This window comes from Rissa tridactyla, chromosome 1, assembly GCF_028500815.1.
Source record: "Rissa tridactyla isolate bRisTri1 chromosome 1, bRisTri1.patW.cur.20221130, whole genome shotgun sequence".
Taxonomy (NCBI): Eukaryota; Metazoa; Chordata; class Aves; order Charadriiformes; family Laridae; genus Rissa; species Rissa tridactyla.
Window position 1 is genome coordinate 218,855,704 of NC_071466.1, and position 23,716 is coordinate 218,879,419.

Consider the following 23,716-nt stretch of genomic DNA (forward strand, 5'->3'; position numbering starts at 1 on the left):
CCACCTCATTGGGCACCCACCACCCCACCACCTGCCTGGGCACCCACCACCTTCCCCAGCACCCACCGCCTACATCAGCACCCACCACCCCATCACCCTCTGCAGCACCCACCACCTTCCCTGGTACCCACCACCCCACCGCCTGCCCCATCACCCACCACCCCATCACCTTCCCTGGCATCCACCACCCCCTGCCCCAGCACCCACCACCCGTCACCTCCCCCGGCACCCACCACCCCAGCACCCACCGCCCGTCACCTGCCCTGGTGGCAGCACCCACCAGCTCTGCGGCAGCGCGGTGGAGATGAGCCTGGCTGGAGCAGGACGCGGCCGCCCCAACACCTTTATAGGCGCGGGGCGCGGGGCGGCTGGGCAGACGGGGGGGCGGCACCCGCTCCTGGCACCCACATCAAAGGGGAGTGCGGACGCCCCGCGGCTCCGGCGGCTGCAGGCGGGCGCCTGAGCGGGCACAGCCCCCGCAGCGGGACACCCAGCCCAGCCCCTCCTCGCCCCAACACCCCGGAGGCACCGGGCCCTGGCTGGACGTGCCCGTGGTCCCCGCAGGTGCCAGCAGCCACCCAGCACCCAGTGAGCCGGTGGCAGAGCCCCTTGTCCCGGGGCCAACGCCGCACCCCCACAGCGAGTGCCACCGGCACCAGCCCTGGGTGATGCTCCCAGCCCCGAGCCCCCCGCGCCCAGCTGAGCCCACAGTCCTGGTCCCACTGCCCGAGCCCCCCGGCACCCTGGGGCGCTGCCCTCACTCTGCAACCCCTGGGGAGGCAATGCCGGCCATCCCATCCCATCTCCATCCCATCCCAACCCTATCCCCATTCCCATCCCATCCCCATCCCATCCCATCCCATCCCATCCCATTTCCATCCCATCCCCGTCCCATCCCGTCCGAACCCCATCCCCATTTCCATCCCATCCCCATCCCATCCCCATCCCTTCTCTTACCATCCCTTCTCCATCCTCATCCCATCCCCAGCTCCTCCCCATCCCATTCCCATCCCATCCCCATCCCCAGCTCAGCCCCTGGGAGCTGGGCTGTGCTGGGGACAGTGTGGGTCCCGCAGCAGCACCAGCCCCGCTCCCAGTCCCTGGGTGTCCTTGTGGGTCCTGCGGTGCCGTGTCACTGCTGTGCCCACCCCAGTGATGGCAGCTGGCCCTAGGCCGCGTCCCCGGGTGGTCTCCTCCTGCCGGCCCCGCCCACTGGCTCCTGCGGCACCCACCACACCGGTGTGGCACCCATGGCTCCAGCATGAGCACCCACGGCTCCTGTGTGAGCACCCAGCACACTGGTGTGGCACACGTGGCTGCAGTGGGAGCACCCACCGCACCAACATGACCGTCCACTGGACCAGTTGTGAGCACCCATGGCTTCGGCATGAGCACCCACAGCTCTGGTGTGAGCACCCACAGCTCCGTAATGAGCACCCATGACTCCAGTATGAGCACCCACCACACCAGTGTGGCACCCACCACTCCATCATGGGCACCCACGGCTCTGTCATGGGCACCGATGGCTCTGGTGAGCACCCATCACACTGGCATGGCACCCACCACACTGGTGTTGCACACATGGCTCCAGCGTGAGCACCCACGGCTCCATTGTGATCACCCAGCACACCAGTGTGGCACCCACCACTCTGGTGTGAGCACCCGGGGCTCTGATGAGAGCACCCAGCACACCAGTGTGGCACATGTGGCTGCAGCGTGAGCACCCACTGCACCAGCATGACCACCCCCTGCACCAGCGTGAGCACCCATGGCTCCGGCATGAGCACCCATGACTCCATGAGCACCCACCACCCCAGTGTGACACATGTGGCTGCAGCATGAGCACCCACCACTCCGGCACGGCACCCACCACTCCATCGTGAACACCCGTGGCTCTGACGTGAGCACCCACCACGCTGGTGTGGCACACATGGCTCCAGCGTGAGCACCCACGGCTCTGGCGTGAGCACCCACGGCTCTGTCCTGAGCCCCCCCCCAGCTCTGGTGTGAGCACCCAGCGCATCGGTGCGGCACCCACAGCTCCGTCGTGAGCTCCCGCAGCTCCGGCATGAGCACCGATGGCTCTGGTGGGAGCACCCCCCGCCACCAGCGCGGCACCCACGGCTCCACGGTGAGCACCGCCCGGCGTGGGGCCGGGTGGCCGCCCCAGGGGTGGGGGCGGCAGCAGCCGGGACCCCCGGGCAGCGCCGCAGCCCGGTACCCGCGCTCCCCACGGCCCGAGCGATGGCGGGGGGGAGCGGGGGGTGCCGGGAGGAGCAGGGCCCTCCCCGGGAAGGCAGGGCCCCCCCCGCCCCGGGCAGGCAGCCCCCCGGCAGGGCGGGGGAAGGCGGCGGAGCGGGGCCGGCCGGGCCGGTTGCCCAGCCCGGGATCAGATAAGGCGGCGGGGACCGGCCGCGGCTCCAGACACGCTCCGCCGGCTCGGGCCCCCCCGGCACCGGCAGCTCCGGCTCCCCCCCCCGGCACCGCCGCCCGCCTGCGGGGCTCCGGTCCCAACCAGGGGACCCCCGGCCGTGGGGCTGGGCCGTGGGGCTGGGCTGTGGGGCTCAGGTGCAGGATGCGGCACCGATGCGGGATCGGGGTAAAGGACACGGACCCAGTGTGGGGTCGGGGTGCAGGACACGGACCCAATGCAGGATTGAGAAGCAGGATGTAGCCCCAGTGTGGGGTCGGGGTGCAGGACACGGACCCAATGCAGGATTGAGAAGCAGGATGTAGCCCCCGTGTGGGTCCGGGGTGCAGGATATGGCCCCAATGTGGGGTTTGGGTGCAGGACACGGACACAATGCAGGATCGGGGTGCAGGACATGGACCCAATGTGGGTCCTGGGTGCAGGACACAGCCCCCGCGTGTGGTTGGGGTGCAGGGCTGGGCTGCAGGCTGTGCCCCCGATGAGGCAGGATGGACCCAATGTGGGTCCGGGGTGCAGGACACAGGACACAGGACACAGCCCCAGTGTGGGTCCGGGGTGCAGGATGCAGCCCCAATGAGGGGTCGGGGTGCAGGACGTGTCCCAGCGCAGGGGCTGGCAGAGGGGGCACACGAGGGGACTGGTGCCCCCCCACCGTCCCCATGCCCTGCCGTGCTCGGGGCGCACGGCCCTGGGGGGGAGGGTGACGGTGCCCCCGCGCCCGGCCGCAGGAGGGACCTCGGCTCGGCAGCGTGTGGCGGGCGCTGTGTCCATGCCAGCTCCAGGGATGTCACCGCGGTGCCACCTCCCCATCACCTGTACCGTGTCCCTCTGCGCGGGGACATCGGGTGGTTCTGGCACAGGCAGGGGGTGCAGGCAGGGATGTGCAGGCAGGGGATGCAGGCAGGGCGTGCAGGCAGGGCGTGCAGGCAGGAGGTGCAGGGAGGGGGTGCAGGCAGGGGGTGCAGGCAGGGATGTGCAGGCAGGGGGTGCAGGCAGGGATGTATAGGCAGGGATGTGCAGGCAGGGGTGTGCAGGCAGGGCGTGCAGGCACGGATGTACAGGCAGGGTGTGCAGTCAGGGGGTGCAGGCAGGGGGTGGGTGCCGGGTGGGCTCTCAGCCTGTGTCCCAGAGCCGGAGCACCCCGGGCTGAGGACGTGCCCGCGGTGGGGGGCTCCGAGCCTGGCCCCTCGCCTGCCGAGAGGCCCCGTGCTGGCTGCCCCCTGCCCGTGGGTGCTGGGGGGCTGTGCCGGGCTGGGTGGGTGTGGGAGGAGGGTGACGGTGGCTGCCAGCACCCGCCGGGCGCTGCACAGGGTGAGGCGTCTCGCCGTGCCGGACACGGCCCAGGGGCTCTGCGCAGCGTCCGTCCCTGCCGCCGTGCCCCGCTGCACACCCACCGTCACCCACACGCAGGCAGACAGCGCCCACGGCTCACCGCTCACCGGCGGCCATGGCTCACTGGTCACTGGCTCACCGGTGCCCACAGCTCACCAGTCCCCGCTTACTGGCGCCCATGGCTCACTGGTCACCAGTCACCGGCGGGCACAGCTCACTGGTGGCCATGGCTCACCGGTCACTGGTGGGCACAGCTCACCGGCGCCCACGGCTCACCGGTCACCGTCCCACGGCACCTTTCATCCGGCGCCCAAGGAGCCGCTGACGCACCCGCTGCTGGCACCCTCTGCCCGGTGCCTGGCGGCTGCTGGGACGCTGCCAGGAACCCCATGGGGACACAGGGGTCCCCAGCCCAGGGTGAACCTGCCTGATGTGGGGGTCCCCAGCCTGGGGTGCCCCTGCCCTACATGGGGGTCCCTGTCCCAGGGTGCCCCTGCCCTACACGGGGGTCCCCATCCCGGGGTGCCCCTGCCCTACACGGGGGTCCCCAGCCCGACTGCAGGCGCGGCGTGGGGAGGCGGGGGGGGTCTCACACCAACAGCCTTTATTGGAAGCATGTACAGAGCAGCAACGCCCCCGCTGCACCCCCCACCCGCCCCCCAGCTCACCCAGCACCGGGGCTCGCAGCGGCCCCCGCCGGCCCCGGCTCCATGTGCCCCCCCGGGCGGGGGTCTGACCCCCCCTCACTTCCTCGCCTTCTCGCCCTGTTTGTCGAAGAGCTCGGCGATGTCCAGCATGGCCTGACGGATGTTCCTCCCGAAGCGCTTCGAGTCCTGCGGGGCAGCACCCGTGAGGCACGGCCCCCCCTCCGAGAGCAGGACCTGCACCCCCCCGCCACCCCCGGGGCACCCCCTGCGCCCTGGGACCCCTGGCAGGTCCTGTGTGGGCAGCACCAGGAGCCTGGAGTGGGGTGGGTGGTCCCAGGGGAGAGGGGCTGGGATGTGGTGGGGTGGGGGTCCCAGAGATGGGATGGGATGGGATGGGATGGGGTGGGGGGTCCCAGAGGAGAGGGGCTGGGACATGGTGGGGTGGGGGGTTCCACAGGAGAGACACTGGGACACGGTGGGGTGGGGGTCCCAGAGGAGGGGGGCTGGGATGGGATGGGATGGGATGGGGTGGGAGGTCCCAGGGGAGAGGGACTGGGATGTGGTGGGGTGGGGGTCCCAGAGGAGACGGGCTGGGATGGGATGGGATGGGGTGGGGGGTCCCAGAGGAGAGGAGCTGGGACACAGTTGGGTGGGGGGTCCCACAGGAGAGACACTGGGACACGGCAGGGTGGGAGTCCCAGAGGAGAGGGGCTGGGATGGGATGGGGGGGGGTCAGGGTCGGGGGGGCTGCCCCAGCCCCATGGGGAGCCCAGAGGAGTCCCCGCGGGACGGATGGCACCTGCAGCCCCCCGCGAGCCCCCAGCCCCACACTCGGGGGACCCCCCCAGGGCCCCCCCGCCCCAGGGCTCTCACCGTCTCGGGGCTGGAGAACTTGCTGGAGACGTGGAAGTTGATGAGGTTCTCCCCGGCGATGATGTAGGAGACGCCATAGCCATCGTCCGCCACCTGCGGGGGGGGGTTGGGGTGGGTGTCAGGGGGGGCCACAGCACCCCCCGGGGGGCACCGGGCACCCGCCTGGGCCATGGGCCGGGGGGGGCACCCGCTGTGGGGCACTGCTCACCCCAGAGCCACGGGGGGAGATGGGCTACGGGCCCTCACTCCTGCCCCTGCCCCCCTGCCCTCCCCACTGCCCCCCAGCCTCGCTGCCCCCCCCAGCCCCCCTCCGGCCCCCCCGGCCGCTCACGGGGCCGAAGCCGCCGCCGGTGGAGACGTGGTCGGGGTATTTGTCCAGGTCGAAAACCTTCAGCTGCTGCTGCGGCGTCTGGCTGGTGGAGAGGCGCCAGGGCTCCGACAGCACCTGCACGCACCGGGGGCTGTGCCACTGTGCCCCACTGCGCCCCATTGCAGCCCCCCACGCCCCACTGCGCCCCACTGCACCCTAATGCATTCCCCTGCACCCTACTGTGCCCCAATGCACATCAATGCACCCCACTGCGGCCCGCTGTGCCCCCCTGCACCCTCTTGCACTCCCTTGTACCCCCTGCACCCCCTTGCACCCCGCTTCACCCTCCTGCACCCCCCTGCACCCCACTGTGCCCCACTGCACGCCACTATGCCCCACTGCGCCCCGCTGCACCCTGCTGCACCCTGCTTCAGCCTGTTGCACTCCCCTGTGCCCCCCTGCACCCCCTTGCACCCTCCTGCACCCCACTGTGCCCCATTTCACCCCACTGAGCCCCGCTTCACCCTCTTGCACCTCCCTGCACCCTCCTGCACCCCGCTGTGCCCCCTCTGCCCCCCCTGCCTACGGCATGGCCCCCACTGCAGCCCAGCCCCTGCACCCCACTGCCTGCGCGGTGTCCCGTGTGCCACGCGCGTCCCCGTCCCCGCGGGCTCACCTGGGCCAGGAAGGGGGACTGGACCCCCAGGTAGCGGGACACCACGTAGAGGCAGAAGAGGTGGCGGTCGATGCCGGCGCCCGTCATGGCCATGCGGTACATGTGCTGGTGCTTCTCGGCCGCCAGCTTGAAGAGCCGCTGGCGCTCGGCTCGCTGCGGGGACAGCCGGGCTCAGGGACGGGGGACGCCGTCCCCAACCCGCCACCCCGGGGCTCTGCAGGGGCCGGGGCCTCCCCAGTCCTGCCCAGGGGACACAACGGCCACGCAGCGCTGGGGGAGACGGTCCTGAGGGATGGGGACTTCCACAGGGACGGGGATGTCCCTGAGGGATGCAGATGTCTCCCAGGGACGGAGATGTCCCCAAGAGATGGGGGCCTCCACAGGGATGGAGATGTCCCCAAGGGATGGGGACTTCTCCCAGGGACAGGGATGTCCTCAAGGGATGGGGACCTCCCTGAGGGATGGGGACCTCCTCAGGAGATCTTTCTCCAGGAATGGGGACGTGCCCAAGGAATAGGGAGGTTTGCCAGAGATGGGCACCTCCATGAAGGATGGGGACCTCCCTGAGGGACAGGGACCTCCCCGAGGGATGGGGACCTCCTCCAGAGATGGGCACTTTCTCCAGGAACGGGGATGTTTGGAAGGAACAGGGACATCTGCCAGAGACAGGGACCTGCCCAAGGGACGAGGGCCACCATGAGGGAGAGGGACCCACCCTCTGTGAGGGACGGGGGTGTCTGTGGAGACAGGGACCTTCTCCTGAGACAGGCACTTCCTCCAGAGACGGGGACCTCCACAGGGAAAGGGGACATCCCTGAGGGACGGGGACCTTCCCGGGGGATGGGGCCACCAGGGACGCGGCTGGGGACGGCAGGAGGGAGCCGAGGGCCGGGGGAGTCCGGGGAGGGGTTGCGGGGCTGGAACCCCAGAGCCCGTTGCGTTGCTCACAGTCTGATGGGCGTCCACCATGCTGCGCACAAAGGCGGTGGCCTCGGCGGTGCAGGACCTCACCGTCTCCGTCCGGCCCTCGCGGAAGAGCCGCGTCATGGAGGCCTCGTAGGTGAGGCAGAAGCAGCCCTTGTCCTGCCCAGAGGCCAGGTGAGACCGTGGCACGCTGTCCTGGTCCCCACCCTTGTCCTCATCTCTGTCCCCAGCCCATCCCCATGTGCCCAACCCCTTTCCCATGTCCCCAGCCCCATCTCCATCCCTGTCCCCATCCCATCCCTGTCCCTATCCCTGTCCCCATCCCTGTCCCCATCCCCATGTCCCCATCCCCATGTCCCCATCCCCATCCCTGTCCCTATCCCTGTCTGCATGTCCCCATCTGCATCCCCATCCCTGTCCCCATCCCCACATCCCCGTCCCCATCCCCACATCCCCATCCACATCCCCGTCTCCATTCCCATGTCCCCCTCCTGTGCCCATGCTTGTCCCTATCCCCATCCCCGTGTCCCCATGTGCATCCCTGCCCCTGTCCCCGTCCCTGTCCCCATGCCTACATCCCCATCCCATCCCTGTCCCTGTCCCCATCCCCATGTCCCCATCCACATCCCTGTCCCCATGCCCATCCCCATGTCTCCATACCCATCCCTATCCCCATCCGTGTTCCCCATCCCCATGTTTCCATCCCCATGTCTGTCCCCACCCCTGTTCCTGTCCCTGTCCCCATTCCCCACCCCCATCCCTGTCCCTGTCCCCATCCCCATGTCCCCACCACCATCTCCATGTCCCCATCCCCATCCCTGTCCCCATCCCCATCCCCATATCCCCACCACCATCTCCATGTCCCATCCCCATGTCCCCATCTCCATCCCCATCCTTGTCCCCGTGCCCATCCCCATGTCCCCATCCCCATCCCTGTCCCCATCCCCATCCCCATGTCCCCACCACCATCTCCATGTCCCATCCCCATGTCCCCATCCCCATCCCCATCCCTGTCCCCGTGCCCATCCCCATGTCCCCATCCCCATCCCTGTCCCCGTCCCCATCCCCATGTCCCCAGCCCCATCTCCATGTCCCCATTCTATCTCTGTCCCCATGTCCCTGTCCCCATCTCCATCCCCATGTCCCCATCCTCGTCCCTGTCCCCGTCCCCATCCGCATGTCCCCAGCCCCATCTCATGTGCACATCCCATCCCTGTCCCCGTGTCCCGGCCGGCGGTGCTCACGCGGAAGTGGGCGAGCTGCAGGGAGATCTGGATGAAGGCGTCGGGGCTGGTGCGGCACTTCTTGATCAGCCCCTTCCCGAACTGGGAGAACTGGAAGCAGCAGAAGTCCACGTCGTCGGCCAGCGCCTTGGCCAGGCGGTAGGAGCTCTCGATGGCGGCGCGGCACTGCGGGAGGCACGGACGGGCTGGGGGGGCACCGCACCACACCCCACCCCCGGCGCCCGGGGCGGGGACACGCCGGGGACACCGGGACACAGCAGGGCAACAGGACCCCGGTGCACTGGTTCTGTGGGGGGGGGGGGTGGGTGCAGAGAGCCCACCCTGATGCCGTGGGGCACAGGGGGGTGGCTGGGGTACAGAGCCCACCCCACTGCCATGGGGTGTGGGGGGCTGCTGGGGGGCACAGAGCCCACCCTAATGCCATGGGGCACAGAGGGTACCCAGGGTGCAGAGCCCACCCCAATGCTGTGGGGCGCAGGGGGGTGGCCAGGGTGCAGGGACCCACCCCACTGCCACGGGGTGTGGGGGGGTGCTGGGGGGTGGAGAGCCCCCCCGAAGCTGTGGGGCACAGGGGGTGCCCAGGGTGCAGAGCCTACCCCAATGCTGTGGGGCGCAGGGGGATGGTGGGGGGACACAGAGCCCACCCCAATGCTGTGGGGCGCAGGGGGGTGGTGAGGGGACACAGAGCCCACCCCGATGCCACGGGGCGCAGGAGGCTGGTGCGGGGGTACAGAGCCCACCCCAATGCCATGGGGTGCAGGGGGGTGATGGGGGGCACAGAGCCCACCCCGCTGCCGTGGGGCGCAGAGGGGACCTCGAGATCCTGCCTGCACAGCCATGGAGGGGGCACTTGGGGGTCGGACCCACCTCCTGGGGGATGTCCCACTGGAGGCGCTGGGGGGGGGCCAGCATGGTGTCGGGCTCCCCCAGGCAGTTCCCCGCCTCCGTGTAGCCCAGCTGGAATTTGTCTGTCCCCAGCGCGAACTGGGGGGGGAGGTGACCCTGAGTGTGGGGCACCGCCCCCCCGAGCCCCCCGGCATCGCCCCTTCCCCCCCACACACCCCCCGGCTGCCCCACTCACCCCCAGAATGGTGTCCCCCCGCCCCCGGCACAGGCCCTCTCACCCCAGGTTGCCCCAGGGCTCCCCCCGCCCCGGTCAGACCCCACCAACCCCCCCGTCCCCAGGAGGGGGATGCCCAGCTGGGGGGTGCCGAACTGGGGGGTCCCTGCCCCGGGGTGCCCCCCGGGGGTCTCCAACTTGGGGTGCCAACCTCTGGGGGTTGCCAAAATGGGGGTCTCCAGCCCCACAGTGCCCCATAGGGGTCCCCAGTTGGGGGTGTCCGATGGGGGTCCCCAGCCTGGGGGTCCCCAACAGGGGTGCCTCATGCGGGGGTGCCCAGCTGGGGTGCCCCATGGGGGTCCCCAGCCCCGGGTGCCCCATAGGGATCCCCAACTGGAGGTGCCCAAGTGAGGGGGGTCCCCAACAGGGTGCCAGCCCAGGGGTGCCCCCCCCGGCCCCCCCGTTACCTCCCAGAGGTGCCCGATGATGGGCGCGTCAGCCCAGGAGTGCTCGGCGTTGGCCCCCAGCTTCCCGTTCTTGTAGACCACCAGGGTGAAGGACTTGTCGAACCAGCTGCGGGGAGGGGGGGTGAGGGCAGGGTGGGCGCTGGGGGGGTGGTTTGAGGCGGGGGGGGTTCCGGGGGGGTGCCCACCGGTCGTAGCACTGGCCGTGCAGCAGGGACTTGGCGTAGGCGTCCATGCAGCCCTCCCGGCCCAGGCTGTAGCCGTGCTCCTCCTCGTCCAGCGTCAGGAAGAAGGCCGCCCGCTCGATGGTGTCCAGCGACGCCTTGTTCTTCCCGTGGCTGAAGAAGCGGGCGCGAGCCTCGGCCCAGGGCACCCTGCGGCACCCACGGCGTCAGGGTGGGGGGATGGCTGTGCCCGGACCCGCCGAGCCCCCCGAGCCCACCGCAGCCCCCACCCAAGGGTGGCTCCGGGGTCTGACACCGGGGGTGTGAGGGCGTGGGGCTGGCGATGCCGCCGTCCCATGAAGCCCCCTGAGCCCACCCCCCCGACCCATGCAGCCCCCCCACCCAAGGGTGGCACCAGGAGCCCCGGGGGCACAGGGCTGGTGACACCGCCGTCCCACTGAGGCCCCTGAGCCCGTTGCCCTGACACACACCACAGCCCCCACCCATGGGGGGCTCAGGGGCCCCATCCCAGAGCAACCCCTCCATCCCCTGCGCCTGCTCCCGCTGCCCCCGGCAGCATCCCCAACATCCCCAACATCCCCAGCATTCCCAGCATCCCCAACATCCCCAGTATCCCCACCACGCCCAGCATCCCCAACATCCCCAGCATCCCCAGCATCCCCAGCATCCCCAGCGTTCCCAGTATCCCCAGCACCCCCAGTATCCCCAAATTCCCCAGTATCCCCACCATCTCCAGCATCCCCAGCACACGCAGCATCCCCAGTATCTCCAAATTCCCCAGCATCCCCAGCACACGCAGCATCCCCAGTATCCCCAGCATCCCCAGCATCCCCAACATCCCCAGCGTTCCCAGCACCCCCAGCATCCCCAATGTCCCCAACATCCCCAGTGTTCCCAGCGTTCCCAGCATCCCCAGTATCCCAAGTATTCCCAGTATCCCCAGCATCATCAGCATCCCCAACATCCCCAGCGTTCCCAGCATCCCCAGTATCCTCAGCATCCCCAGCGTTCCCAGCATCCCCAGCATCCCCAACATCCCCAGCATTCCCAGCAACCCCAGCATCCCCAAATTCCCCAGCATACACAGCATCCCCACCATCCTCAGCATCCCCAGCGTTCCCAGTATCCCCAGCAGCCCCAGCATCCCCACCATCCTCAGCATCCCCAGCGTTCCCAGTATCCCTAGCAGCCCTAGCATCCCCAACATCCCCAGCATTCCCAGCAACCCCAGCATCCCCAGCAACCCCAGCATCCCCAGCATTCCCAGCAACCCCAGCATCCCCAACATCCCCAGAATCCCCAGTATCCCCACCATCTCCAGCATCCACAGCACACGCAGCATCCCCACCATCCTCAGCATCCCCAGCGTTCCCAGTATCCCCAGCAGCCCCAGCATCCCCACCATCCTCAGCATCCCCAGCATTCCCAGTATCCACAGCAGCCCCAGCAGCCCCACCACCCTCAGCATCCCCAGCGTTCCCAGTATCCCTAGCAGCCCCAGCATCCCCAGCATTCCCAGCATCCCCAACATCCCCAACAACCCCAGCATCCCCAGCACCCCCACCATCTCCAGCATCCCCAGTATCCACAGCATCCCCAGCATCCCCAACATCCCCAGTATCCGCAGCATCCCCAGTATCCCCAGCACCCCCGGCATGCTCCGCCTGGCGGGGCGCGGGGCGCGCGCGGTGCCCACCTCTCTCCGGCGGTGAGTGCCGCCAGCCGCTCCTCGCCGGGCTGGGGGGGCGAGGGGTCGTCCAGGATGCGCTGGAACTGGAGCTGCAGGTCGCGGGGGCGCAGGAGCTGCCCCCCGTAGTACAGCCACACCTTGTAGAAGCGGCCCTTGTGGTAGACGGCCAGGTGCTTGCTGTCCACCAGGTGCAGCAGCGTGTCTGGGGGGGGACACACGGGTGTCACTGCCAGCCCGCGGCCCCGGGAGCCCACCCGGGACAGACGCCGCAGGAGGAACGGGACCCCCCGGCCCCCCCGTACCCGTCTCCTTGCCGGGGATGCGGGTGGTGTTGAACATCCGCTCGGACTGGTAGGAGCACATGGGCACGATGCCCAGCGCCATCACCTGTGTGGGGCAGCCGTGAGGGGGGGGCAGGTGCCTGAGTCCCCCACCCCAGCCCCCTGAGCCCCCCAGCAGCCCCACAGTGACTCCCCCTTGTCCCCACTCCTGCCCCACGGCCTCCCCTGCTCTCCCCAAGACCCCCAGCCCCACCGCACCCTCCCAGACCTGCGCCCCCCAGCAACACCATGCCCCCCCGTCCCTCTGACAGCCCCCATGTCCCTGAGACCCCCAGCCCCTCTGAGCCCCCCAGCAGCCCTGGGACCCCATGCCAGCCCCACAACGACTCCCCCCTGTCCCTACCCCTGCCCCACAGCCTCCCCTGCTCTTCCGAAGCTCCCCAGCCCCCCGGTGCTCACGGGGGGGATCTCCCCGCGGTCCAGCTTGCGGCGGTAGAGCAGGATGGCGTGTACCATGTTACCCGCCCGGGCAGCCTGGACGTGGGTGGGGGTGATGTAGAGGAAATCCTGGGGACACAAGGGACGGGTGAGGGTGCCGGGGGGGCGGGGGGCACCCGGTGGGGTTTTCGGTCATGCCAGTGGTGGCCCCCCCCTCTTACCATGGCGTAGTAGTTGCTGTTGACCATGAGAGGACTACGGCCACGCAGGTAGATGTACTCCTCCCACCAGTCACTCACCTGCAGGGGCAGGGACAGGGACAGGGATGGGGACATGGGCATGGGGATGGGGACAGGGATGGGGATGGGGACATGGGCATGGGGACAGGGATGGGGACATAGGGACGGGGATGGGGACAGGAACAGGATGGGATGGGGACATGGGCATGGGGACAGGGACATGGGGACAGGGATGGGGATGGGGACACGGGCATGGGGACAGGGATGGGGACATAGGGACAGGGATGGGGACAGGAACAGGATGGGATGGGGACATGGGCATGGGGACAGGGACATGGGGACAGGGATGGGGATGGGGACAGGGGGATGGCGATAGGGACAAGCATGGGGACAGGATGGGGACATGAGGATGCAGACGGGGATGGGGATGAGGATGTGGATGGGGACATGGGCATGGGGACAGGGATAGGGACAGGGATGGGGACATGGGGATGGGGATGGGGACAGGGATGGGATGGGGATGGGATGGGGACATGGGCATGGAGATGGGGATGGGGACAGGGATGGGGATGAGGATGGGGACATGGGGCTGGGGACAGGGACAGGGATGGGATGGGGACATGGAGATGGGGCTACAGACATGGGGATGGGGACGGGGACATGGAGATGGGGATGGGGACAAAAATGTGGATGGGGACAGAGATAGGGACAGGGACGGGCATGGGATGGGGCCATGGGGATGGGGATAGGGACAGCATGGGGACAGGATGGGGACATGGGGATGGGGATAGGGACAGCATGGGGACAGGATGGGGACATGGGGATGGGGATAAGGATAAGGATGGGGATGGGGACGGGGATGGGGATGCAGATGGGGACATGGGGACAGGGACTGGGACGGGCTGGGGACATGGAGATGGGGCTGGGGACATGGGGCTGGGGACAAGACCCCCTGCCCTTAACGACCCAGCTGGGGCAGCCAGGAGGACCCAAGTCCCCCCTTCCCATGATAATGGTGGGACAGCAGGACCTTGGGCTTGGGTTGGGGTCACCATCCCTGGTGCTGGAGGGAGGGGGGGACCACCGCCACATGTCGTCCCCCCGCCTCCAGCACCGGAGGAGCCCGGGGTACTCACGTAGTTGGTTGTCCACCAGGACTTGAGGATCAGGTACTTCTGCAGCCGCGGAGCCGTCTTCTCCTTGAACTCCTTGGCCAGAGCCTCCATTTTCCCGTACTTCTCATCATCCATCAGCGGGCGCACCGACTCCAGGTACTGCGGGGACATGGGGGCTCGGTGTCACCGTCCCACCGCGATGCCCCCCCATCCCCCCCACCCGTGTCCCATCCCAGCCCCTTACCCGGGTGATGGTGGCCTCCACGGGGGGCACGGGCAGCTTGGGCAGGGACGTCTGGAAGCTGTAGAGCAGCGGCTTGCGGACGGAGAGCACCTTCATCAGCGCCTGCGGGGCATGGGGAGGGGGTGGAGGGGACAGAGGGGACGGGGCAGAGCCCTGCACAGTGTCCCCTGTCCCAGCCCTGCAGTGTCCCTGTCCCAGCCCTGTCTGTTGTCCCTGTCCCAGCCCTGCGTGGTGTCCCCTGTCCCAGCCCTGCAGTGTCCCTGTCCCAGCCCCGTCTATTCTCCCCTGTCCCAGCCCTACCATTGTCCCCATGTCCCAGTCCTGCACGCTGTCCCCTGTCCCCATGTTCCAGCCCTGAGCCTTGTCCCTGTCCCAGACCTGCACAATGTACCCTGTCCCATCTCTGCAGTGTCCCTGTCCCAGCTCTGGAATGTCCCCTGTCCCAGCCCTGCAGTGCCCCCATGTCCCAATCTTGCATTGTCCCCATCCCAGCCCTGCACAGTGTCCCTGTCCCAGCTCTGCACACTGTCCCCATGTCCCAACGCTGCACTGTCCCCATCCCAGCCCTGCACACTGACCGTTGTCCCTGCCCCAGCCCTGCAGTGTCCCTGTCCAGGCCCTATCTATTCTCCCCTGTCATAGAATCATAAAATCATAGAATCTTCATGGTCGGGAAGGACCTTTGAGGTCATCGAGCCCAACCATACACACACAAAAAAACCCGCTACAATCTCTGCCACTAGAGCATGCCCTGAAGTGCCACATCTAGACGTTTCTTCAACACCTCTAGGGATGGTGACTCAGCCGCCTCCCTGGGCAGGCTGTTCCAGTGCCTGACCACCCTTTCAGTAGAGTAATTCTTCCAAATCTCTAATCTAAACCTCCCCTGCCGCAGCTTCAGCCCACTTCCTCTGGTCCTGTCGTTATTCCCCTGGGAGAAGAGGCCAACACCCACCTCTCTCCACCCTCCTTTCAGGTGGCTGTAGAGGGCAATGAGGTCTCCCCTCAGCCTCCTCTTCTCCAAGCTAAACATGCCCAGCTCCCTCGGCCTCTCCTCGTATGCCCTGGTCTCCAGACCCCTCACCAGCCTGGTAGCTCTCCTCTGGACACGCTCCAGCACCTCAACGTCCCTCTTGTACAGCGGGGCCCAGAACTGAACACAGCACTCGAGGTGAGGCCTCACCAGTGCCGAGTACAGAGGCACCATCACTTCCCTGCTCCTGCTGGCCACGCTATTGCTGATACAAGCCAGAACGCTGTTGGCCTTCTTGGCCACCTGGGCACACTGCTGGCTCATGTTAAGCTGGCCATCCACCAGCACCCCCAGGTCCTTTTCTGCCGGGCAGCTTTCCAGCCACTCTGCCCCAAGCCTGTAGCATTGCTTGGGGTTGTTGTGACCGAAATGCAGGACCCGGCACTTGGCCTTATTAAACCTCCTACAGTTGGCCTTGGCCCATCGATCCAGCCTGTCCAGGTCCCTCTGTAGAGCCTTCCTACCCTCCAGCAGATCAACACTCCCACCTAGTTTGGTGTTAACTGCAAACTTACTGAGGGTGCACTCAATGCCCTCATCCAGATCATTGATAAAGATATTAAACAAAACCGGCCCCAGAACTGAGCCCTGAGGGACACCACTGGTGACCGGCCACCAAGAGGATTTCACCCCATTAATCACAACTCTCTGGGCACGGCCATCCAGCCAGTTTTTAACCCAGCGAAGAGTACACTTGTCTATGCCGTGATTCGCCAGCTTCTCCAGGAGAATGCTGTGGGGGACGGTGTCAAAGGCCTTACCAAAGTCCAGATACACAATGTCCACAGCCCTCCCCTCGTCCAGAAGGCGGGGGACACGGTCATAGAAGATCGGGTTGGTTAAGCAGGACCTCCCCTTCCTAAACCCATGCTGGCTGGCCCTGAGCCCTTGGCTGCCCTGCCCATGCCGTGAGAGCTCGCTCAAGATGATCCTCTCCATCATCTTTCCTGGTACCGAGGTCAGGCTGACAGGCCTGTAATTCCCCAGATCCTCCTTCCGACCCTTCTTGTAGATGGGTGTCCCATTAGCCACCCTCCAGTCATCTGGCACCTGCCCTGTTGACCAAGACTGTTGATAAATGATGGAGAGGGGCTTGGTGAGCTCTCCTGCCAGCTCCCTGAGTATTCCTGGGTGAATCCCATCCGGCCCCATAGACTTGTGTGCGTCTGGGTGCAGGAGCAGACCATTGACTGCGTCCTCCTGGGTTATGGGTGGTCTGTTCTGCTCTCCATCCTCCTCTTCCAGCTCTGGAGGCTGGACACCCTGGGGATAGCTGGTCTGACTATTGAAGATGGAGGCAAAACAGGCGTTAAAGATCTCAGCCTTCTCCTCGTCCTTGGTTGCAACTTTCCCCCCCGCAGCCAGCAGGGAATGGAGATTCTCCCTGGCTTTCTTTTTGTTGATGTATTTATAAAAGCTTTTTTTGTTGTCCTTAGTGGCCAAGTTGAGCTCCAGCTGGGCTTTTGCCTTCCTAATTTTCTCTCTGTATAACCTAACGAGATCTCTGTACTCCGGAGTTGCCTGTCCCTTCTTCCAAAGGCGGTAGGGCTGTCCCAGCCCTACCATTGCCCTCATGTCCCAGCCCTGAGCCTTGTCCCTGTCCCAGACGTGCATGCTGTCCCCTGTCCCAGCCCTGCAATGTCCCTGTCCCAGCCCTGCACACTGTCCCCTGTCCCAGACCTGCCCATTGTCCATCTCCCAGCCATGCAGTGTCCCCTGTCCCAGCCCTGACCATTGTCCCTGTCCCCCCGGGCACAGCAGCTGGAGCAGCTCCCGACCTCGCTGCCCGGTTCCTGCAGCCCCCCAGGCACCGGCTCCCCCATCTCCATGCCGCGGAGCTGGCTCGGCTCGTCCCCACCGTCAGCAGCAGCTTCGCAGCCCCCCCAGCCCCCCGGCACCCCCGTGCCGTGTGTGCACACACACACCCCCCTGTGTGCACACACAGACACGTGCACACACGCGTGCACATGCATGAGCGCAGACACTGCACCCCCGCTGGCAGCACCCTGCTCGGCACCGCTCGCCCTGCCGGTGGCGGTGCTGGTGCCAGTGCCGGTGGCGGTGCCAGTGCCGCTCACCACCCAGATCCTGGTGCTGCGGCTCATCTTGCCGTGGGGCTCGAACATCCAGCCGTGGTAGGAGAGGAGCAGCTTCAGCGCCTGCCGGAAGAGCAGGACGGCCGAGAGCCAGACGCCGGTGGAGAAGAGCACGGCGCTCACCATCGTCCGGCTCTCGTAGCTCAGGAGGCGGCTGCGGGGGGCAGAGGGGGCGAGGGGGGGATGTGACGGGCTGGGGGGACATCAAGGGTGGGACCCCTTTGGGGACGTCCCCATGCAGGGCCATGCCCGTGGTATTGGGAGACACAGAGTGGGACCCCCTCCCAGGGGAGGTCCCTAGGTGGGGCTGTGCCCATGGGGTAGGGATGTGCCCATGGGGTAGGGATGTGTGTGGGGGGACACCCCCCGCCCCAGGGGATGTTGCAGGCCCCCATGGCCATGCTGGTGGGGTTGGGGATATGTGGGGCGGGTGCCCCTGGGAGAGAGGGCAGGTGGGACTGTGCCCATGGAGCTGGGGGATGCGTGGGGTGGTCCCCACCAAGGGGCATGGCAGGTGGGACCGTGCCTATGGGTTGGGGGGGCGGTCCCCACCGAGGGATGTGGCTGGTGGGACCGTGCCCATGGGTTGGGTGGTTTGTCCCCACCGAGGGATGTGGCTGGTGGGACCGTGCCCATGGGCTGGGACATGGGGGCTGCTGGTTTCCCCTAGGGAATGTGGCTGGTGGGACCATGCCCATGGTTCGGGAGGGTGGTTCCCCCCCAGTCCGAGCCGCCCGCCCTCACCTCTCGGGCAGGCAGTGGCGGATGCGGGCGATCATCCCCAGGGAGGGGTCAACCTGGCAGTAGAAGGAGCCGGCGGTGGCCATCACGACCACCATCCAGCTGGAGGGGGAGGCGGGGTAGACGCCGGTCAGGAAGCTGTTCTGTGGGCACAGGGAGGCGTCAGGGTGGCCGGGACCGGGGGGGACGGCAGGGATGGGGGGGGTCCGACCTTCCGTCTGCCCCCATCCGGGCCCACCTTGGCGCGGACCAAGCGCTTCTTCCATGAGGAGATGCCGGCGAGGTAGAGCTGCTTGACGGCCTCCCGGCTGAGGTGGAAGTCCAAGCCCTCGGGGGTGACGGTGAACTGAAAGGCCACGGCCTGGTGAGCCTCCGCCATGGTGGGGATCTGCCGGCACCTGCGGGGGGAGCATGGGGACAGTCACCCCCGGGACACGCCGTCCGGGATGGCGAGGGGGGCCCCTGCCTGTCCCTGGCACCGCGGGGAGCGAGGCTGTGGCGGGGCGGCGGGTGCCCTCGCCCGCGGTGGCGGTGGTGCAGCCAGCGTCCTCGGCGGTGGCGGTGCCAGCGTGGCCATGTGCCATGCAGCCTGCCAGCCTGGGGCGCATGCCGCGGCCCCGTCACGCGGCTCTGGCCGGGTGCCCACTGAGGGAAGGGTCAGAGCCACCTCCGGGAGGGGACGGTGACGCTGACACACAGACCCCCCCCCGCAGGCAGCTGCCTGGCCCCTGCCTGCGGTGAAGCCCTCAGAGGACGAGGCAGCACCTGCCCCTGCGCCGGCACGTGGCACACGCGGCACACGCTGTCCCTGTCCCCATCCCCATCCCTGTCCCCATCTGTGTCCTCGTCCCCAACCATGTCCCTGTCCCCATCCCTGTCCCTGTCCCTGTCCCCGTGCCTGTCCCCATCCATGTCCTCATCCCCAACCGTGTCCCTGTTCCCATCCACGTCCACATTCCTGTCCCCATCCCTGTCCCTGTCCCCACCCCTGTCCCCATCCGTGTCCTCGTCCCCAATAGTGTCCCTGTCCCCATCCCTGTCCCTGTCCTTCTCCCCCCCGTGTCCCCATCCCTGTCCCCGTCCCCGTCCCTGTCCCCATCCGTGTCCTCGTCCCCAACCGTGTCCCTGTCCCCATCCCTGTCCCTGTCCCTGTCCCTCTCCCCGTCCGTGTCCCCATCCCTGTCCCTGTCCCTGTCCCTGCAGCAGCAGGAGCCAAGGGGCGAGGAGGGACCACCCTGTGGGCACAGCTGGGGTCCCCGGACACCCTCGAGTGTCAGCACAGCCAGTGCCACCCACGGGTGCTGCTGGAGCCCGAGCCGGGGGGACCCTCACAAGGGCGTCCTCGGGCTGGAAGCAAACGGCAGCCGCTCAGCACGAGCCAAGTCACGCTGCTACGGCTGCACCACACTGCACTGCACTGCACCACACCGCTACACTGCACCGCACTGCACCGCACCGTGCTGCACCATACGGCTACGCTGCACTGCACTGAACTCCACCGCACGGCTACACCACACCACACCGCGTGGTTACACCACACTGCACCACACAGCTACACCACACCACACCGCACGGCTAGACCACACTGCACCACATGGTTACACCACACTGCACCACACAGCTACACCACACTGCACCGCATGGTTACGCCACACTGCACCACATGGCTACACCACACCACACCGTACGGCTACACCACACTGCACCGCATGGTTACGCCACACTGCACTGCATGGTTACACCACACCACACCACATGGTTACACCACACTGCACCGCGCTGCACTGCATGGATACCGTGGCACATTACACTGCACTGCGCTGCGCTGCGACGCACCACACTGCGTTACACTGCACCACACTGCACCGCACCGCACGGCATTGCACGGCGTTAAACCGCATCACCCTGCGCTGAAGTGCAGCGCGCTGCGTGGCACTGCCCGGCCGCAGGCTGCACTGCGCTGCACCCCACTGCAGGCAATCACCCTGCACGGCACTGCACGGCACTGCACGGCACTGCACTGCACACCATGGCACTGCACAGAGTCACCCACGGCATGGCCTGGCTCTGCATGGCACAGCACGGTGCAGCCTGGCACTGCACGGTATGGCACTGCATGGCACAGCACAGCACTGTAGGGCACAGCACTGTGTAGAATCATGCATGGCCTGGCACTGCACTGCACGGCACTGCACAGCACGGCCTGGCACTGCACCACACGGCACTGCATGGCATGGCGCGGCATTGCAGGGCACAGCACCGTGTAGAATCATGCACGGCACGGCACGGCACTGCACGGCCCAGCCCCGCAGGGCACGGCACTGCACATTCACGCACGGCACAGCACTGCACGGCACTGCACATTCATGCACGGCACGGCACAGCACTGCACGGCACAGCCCCGCAGGGCACGGCACTGCACACTCACGCACGGCACAGCACGGCCCGGCACCGCACTGCACGTCACGGCATGGCCGTGTCCCCACAGGCCCCCAGGGACCCCGCGGGGCCCACGTCCGCCGGCGGGATGACCCCCCCGTGGCTCCTGTCCGTCCCCGCCGTGGGACGACCCCCCCGTGGGTCCTCTCCCCCCCCGTCCAAGGCCACAAGGTCACCGGGGCGGCGGGACGGGGGGCGACAGCGGGACCCACGGGGGCGCGAGGAGCCGTGGGACGGGGGACAAAGGGTGCTTGGGGGAGGGGGGGAGGCGGCGGACGCTCCCCACGGACGCGGGGGGGGCCGGCGGGGCGGGGGGGGGGCGTGCGGCACCGCGGGGCCCCCGGCGCCGGGGGGTGCCCGCCCGGTGCGGCTCCCCCCACACACCCCCCCGCGGGGTTCCTCCCCCCACCGATGGGACCCCCCCCGCCCACCCGGGGGCTCGGTACCTGCTCGGGGGCGCGGAGGGCGGGCGGCGGCCCCGGGGACGGCGGCTCCTGCCTCCGCCGTGCCCAGGAGCCGGTAACCGGACACCGGCGGCGGGCGGGACCCGCCACAACGCCCGAAATGGCAACGGCCGCCGCTCCGCCCCCCCGCGGGGCACCGGGACTGCGGGGGCGGGGAGGGACACCCTGGGGGGGGACACGGATACCGCGGGGGGGACGGACACCCCGTGGGGGGACAGGGACACCGCGGGGGCGATGGACACCCTTGGGGGGGGACAGGGATACCGGGGAGGAATGGACACCCCGGGGGGGGTCAGGGATACCGGGGAGGGGATGGACACCCCGGGGGGGGACAGGGATACCGGGGGGGAACGGACACCCCGGGTGGGACAGGGACACCAGGGAGGGGATGGACACCCCGGGGGGGGGTCAGGGACACCGCGGGGGCGATGGACACCCCGGGGGGGAACGGGCACCCCGGGGGGGGACAGGGACACCGCGGGGGGATGGACACCCCGGGGGGGGACAGGGATACCGGGGAGGGGATGGACACGCCGGGGGGAGGGGGACAGGGACACCGGGCTGGGACTGGGATCCTGGGAGGGGACCAGGATGGGACCAGGACACCGGGAAGGGACTCATATCCCAGGAGGGGGCCCGCACCCCGGGCTGGGACTGGGATCCTGGGAGGGGATGGACACCCCGGGAGGGGACAGGGATACTGGGGGGGGGCTGGACACCCCAGGACGGGACCGAGACACCAGGAAGGGACCTGTGTCACTTTGGGAGGGGACCCGCAGCCCAGGCAGGGACCAACACCCCGGGCAGGGAACGAGCACCCCGGGAGGGGATGGACAGCCCAGGAGGGGACCAGGATCCTGGGATGGGACAGACACCCCAGGAAGGCATGGACAGCCCGGGAAGGGATTGCCACCCTGGGACGGGACTGGGATCCTGGGAGGGGTCCAGGATGGGACCAGGACACCGGGAAGGGACTCATATCCCAGGAGGGGACCCGCACCCCAGGCTGGGACTGGCACCCTGGGAGGGGATGGACACCCCGGGAGGAGACAGGGACCCCGGGAGGGGATGGACAGCCCAGGAAGGGACCCGTACCCCAGGCTGGGCCCAGGATCCTGGGAGCAGACCAGGACAGGACAGGGACACCAGGAAGGGACCTGCATCCTGGGAGGGGACCCGCAGCCCAGGCAGGGAACCGGCACCGCAGAGGGGATGGACAGCCTAGGAGGGGACCGGGATCCCGGGAAGGGATGGACACGCCAGGAAGGGACCCACACCCCGGTAGGGGACTGACACCCCAGGAGGGGACCGACACCCCAGGAGGGGACCAGGATTCTGGGAGCAGACTGGGATGGGACCAGGACACCAGGAGGGGACCTGCATCCCAGGCAGGGACTGACACCCTGGGCACAGAACCAGCACCCCAGGAGGGGATGAACAGCCCAGGAAGGGACCAGGATCCTGGGATGGGATGGACACCCCAGGAAGGAATGAACACCCCGGGAAGGGACACACATCCCGGGAGGGGACCAACACCCCAGGATGGGACCAGGATCCTGGGAACGGATCGGATGGCACTGGGACACCAGGAAGGGAGCTGTACCCTGGGAGGGAGCTGGCACCCCAGGATGGGAGTAGGAACCCAGGAGGGGCCCAGGATGGGACCAGGACCTGGAAGGGACCTGCATCCCAGGAGGGGACCCACATGCCAGGCAGGGACTGACACCCCGGGAGGGGATGGACAGCCCAGGAGTGGACTGGGACCCTGGGCTGGGACTGGGATCCTGGGAGGGGACCAGGACACCAGGAAGGGACCCGCATCCCGGGAGGGGATGGACAGCTCAGGAAAGGACTGGCACCCCAGGAAGGGATGGACGCCTCTGGAAGGGGTTGACACACTGGGAAGGGATCCACATCCCAGGAAGGGACCAGGACCACAAGAAGGGATCAACAACCTGGGAAGGGACTGAGACCCCAGGCGGGGACCAACATGCCAGGAGGGGATGGACACCCCGGGAAGGGAACCACATCCCGGGACAGGATTGACATCCCAGGAAGGGACCCATGCCCAGGGAAGGGACTGCCACCCTGGGAAAGGACCCGCATCCTAGGAAGAGGTCGACACCCTGGGAAGGGACCCACATCTCCGGGCTGGTCCCTGCCCATGCAGGCCGGTCCCCAGCGCGTCTCGGCCGTGGGCAGCGTGGCCGGGGGGCTGTGGGGGGGTCAGGGGTCAGGGTGGTGCAGGGGAGCAGGTTGGGGGGACAGCTGTCCCCCTGTACCGGGGGCCTTTGCCTTTCCCTGCCACCTGGAGGGGACCCCAGCAGCGCGGACCCCCCAGTACAGCCCCCAGACCCCATCCTGGGGCAGGGTTGCCCCCCAGCCGTGGGGTGGGTGCACGCAGGGCACATGCATGTGTGTGTCACATACACAGTATGTGCCCGCTGCCCGCCACGGCCAGGGCTCGCCCCCTGCGCAGCCCCCCACCTCTCTGCCCGCCCCCCCCAGTCCACGCCCCACAGAGCCACTCGCTGGCCACCGGGCTATAAAAAGCCAGGACGTGGGTGAAGGAGGAGCTGGGCAAGTGCCCAGGGGGAGCACCAGGCCCTGGACCCCCCCGCAGCCCCCTCACGCTCAGCCCCAAGAGCCAAGGACGGGCACACACGGCCGGGCCCCCATCAGCTCACAGCACCGGGGCTCGGGCCAGGGAAGGTCCCGGGGGGGCCACAGTGACCTGGAGCAGGGGGACACACACGGGCCCCACAACACCGGGGGAAGCAGAGACTATGG

At 68.1% G+C, this 23,716-nt stretch overlaps 2 protein-coding genes across 3 annotated transcripts in view; both read right to left on the reverse strand.

The window, feature by feature from the left end:
- Positions 1 to 23,716, reverse strand: part of LMF2 (lipase maturation factor 2) — a 106,887-nt gene that overhangs the window by 57,291 nt on the left and 25,880 nt on the right. The window lies entirely within an intron of this gene.
- CPT1B (carnitine palmitoyltransferase 1B) lies at positions 4,438 to 21,035 on the reverse strand. Of its 2 annotated transcripts, none has more exons than XM_054200224.1 (19): positions 20,909 to 21,035; positions 18,262 to 18,421; positions 18,027 to 18,166; positions 17,265 to 17,436; positions 14,154 to 14,255; positions 13,931 to 14,068; positions 12,777 to 12,854; positions 12,577 to 12,684; positions 12,139 to 12,223; positions 11,843 to 12,038; positions 10,150 to 10,335; positions 9,965 to 10,070; positions 9,305 to 9,421; positions 8,438 to 8,602; positions 7,218 to 7,352; positions 6,270 to 6,422; positions 5,615 to 5,728; positions 5,284 to 5,376; positions 4,438 to 4,596 (listed from the first exon to the last, which is right to left on the reverse strand). In XM_054200224.1, exons 2-19 carry the CDS (start codon positions 18,400 to 18,402, stop codon positions 4,507 to 4,509), a joined length of 2,319 nt encoding a protein of 772 aa, XP_054056199.1. In that variant the 5' UTR covers positions 18,403 to 18,421; positions 20,909 to 21,035; the 3' UTR covers positions 4,438 to 4,506. The 2 variants fall into 2 exon arrangements, with proteins under 2 accessions (XP_054056199.1, XP_054056190.1); XM_054200215.1 differs by lacking the exon at positions 20,909 to 21,035 and adding an exon at positions 20,452 to 20,565.

Coding starts and splice junctions, on each gene's coding strand:
- CPT1B (XM_054200224.1), bottom strand. CDS start 18,402: ATGGCGGAGGCTCACCAGGCCGTGGCCTTTCAGTTCACCGTCACCCCC. Junction 12,039..12,138: donor CATCCCCGGCAAGGAGACGG/GTACGGGGGGGC, acceptor GTCCCCCCCCAG/ACACGCTGCTGCACCTGGTG. Junction 10,071..10,149: donor CACGGCCAGTGCTACGACCG/GTGGGCACCCCC, acceptor CCCTCCCCGCAG/CTGGTTCGACAAGTCCTTCA.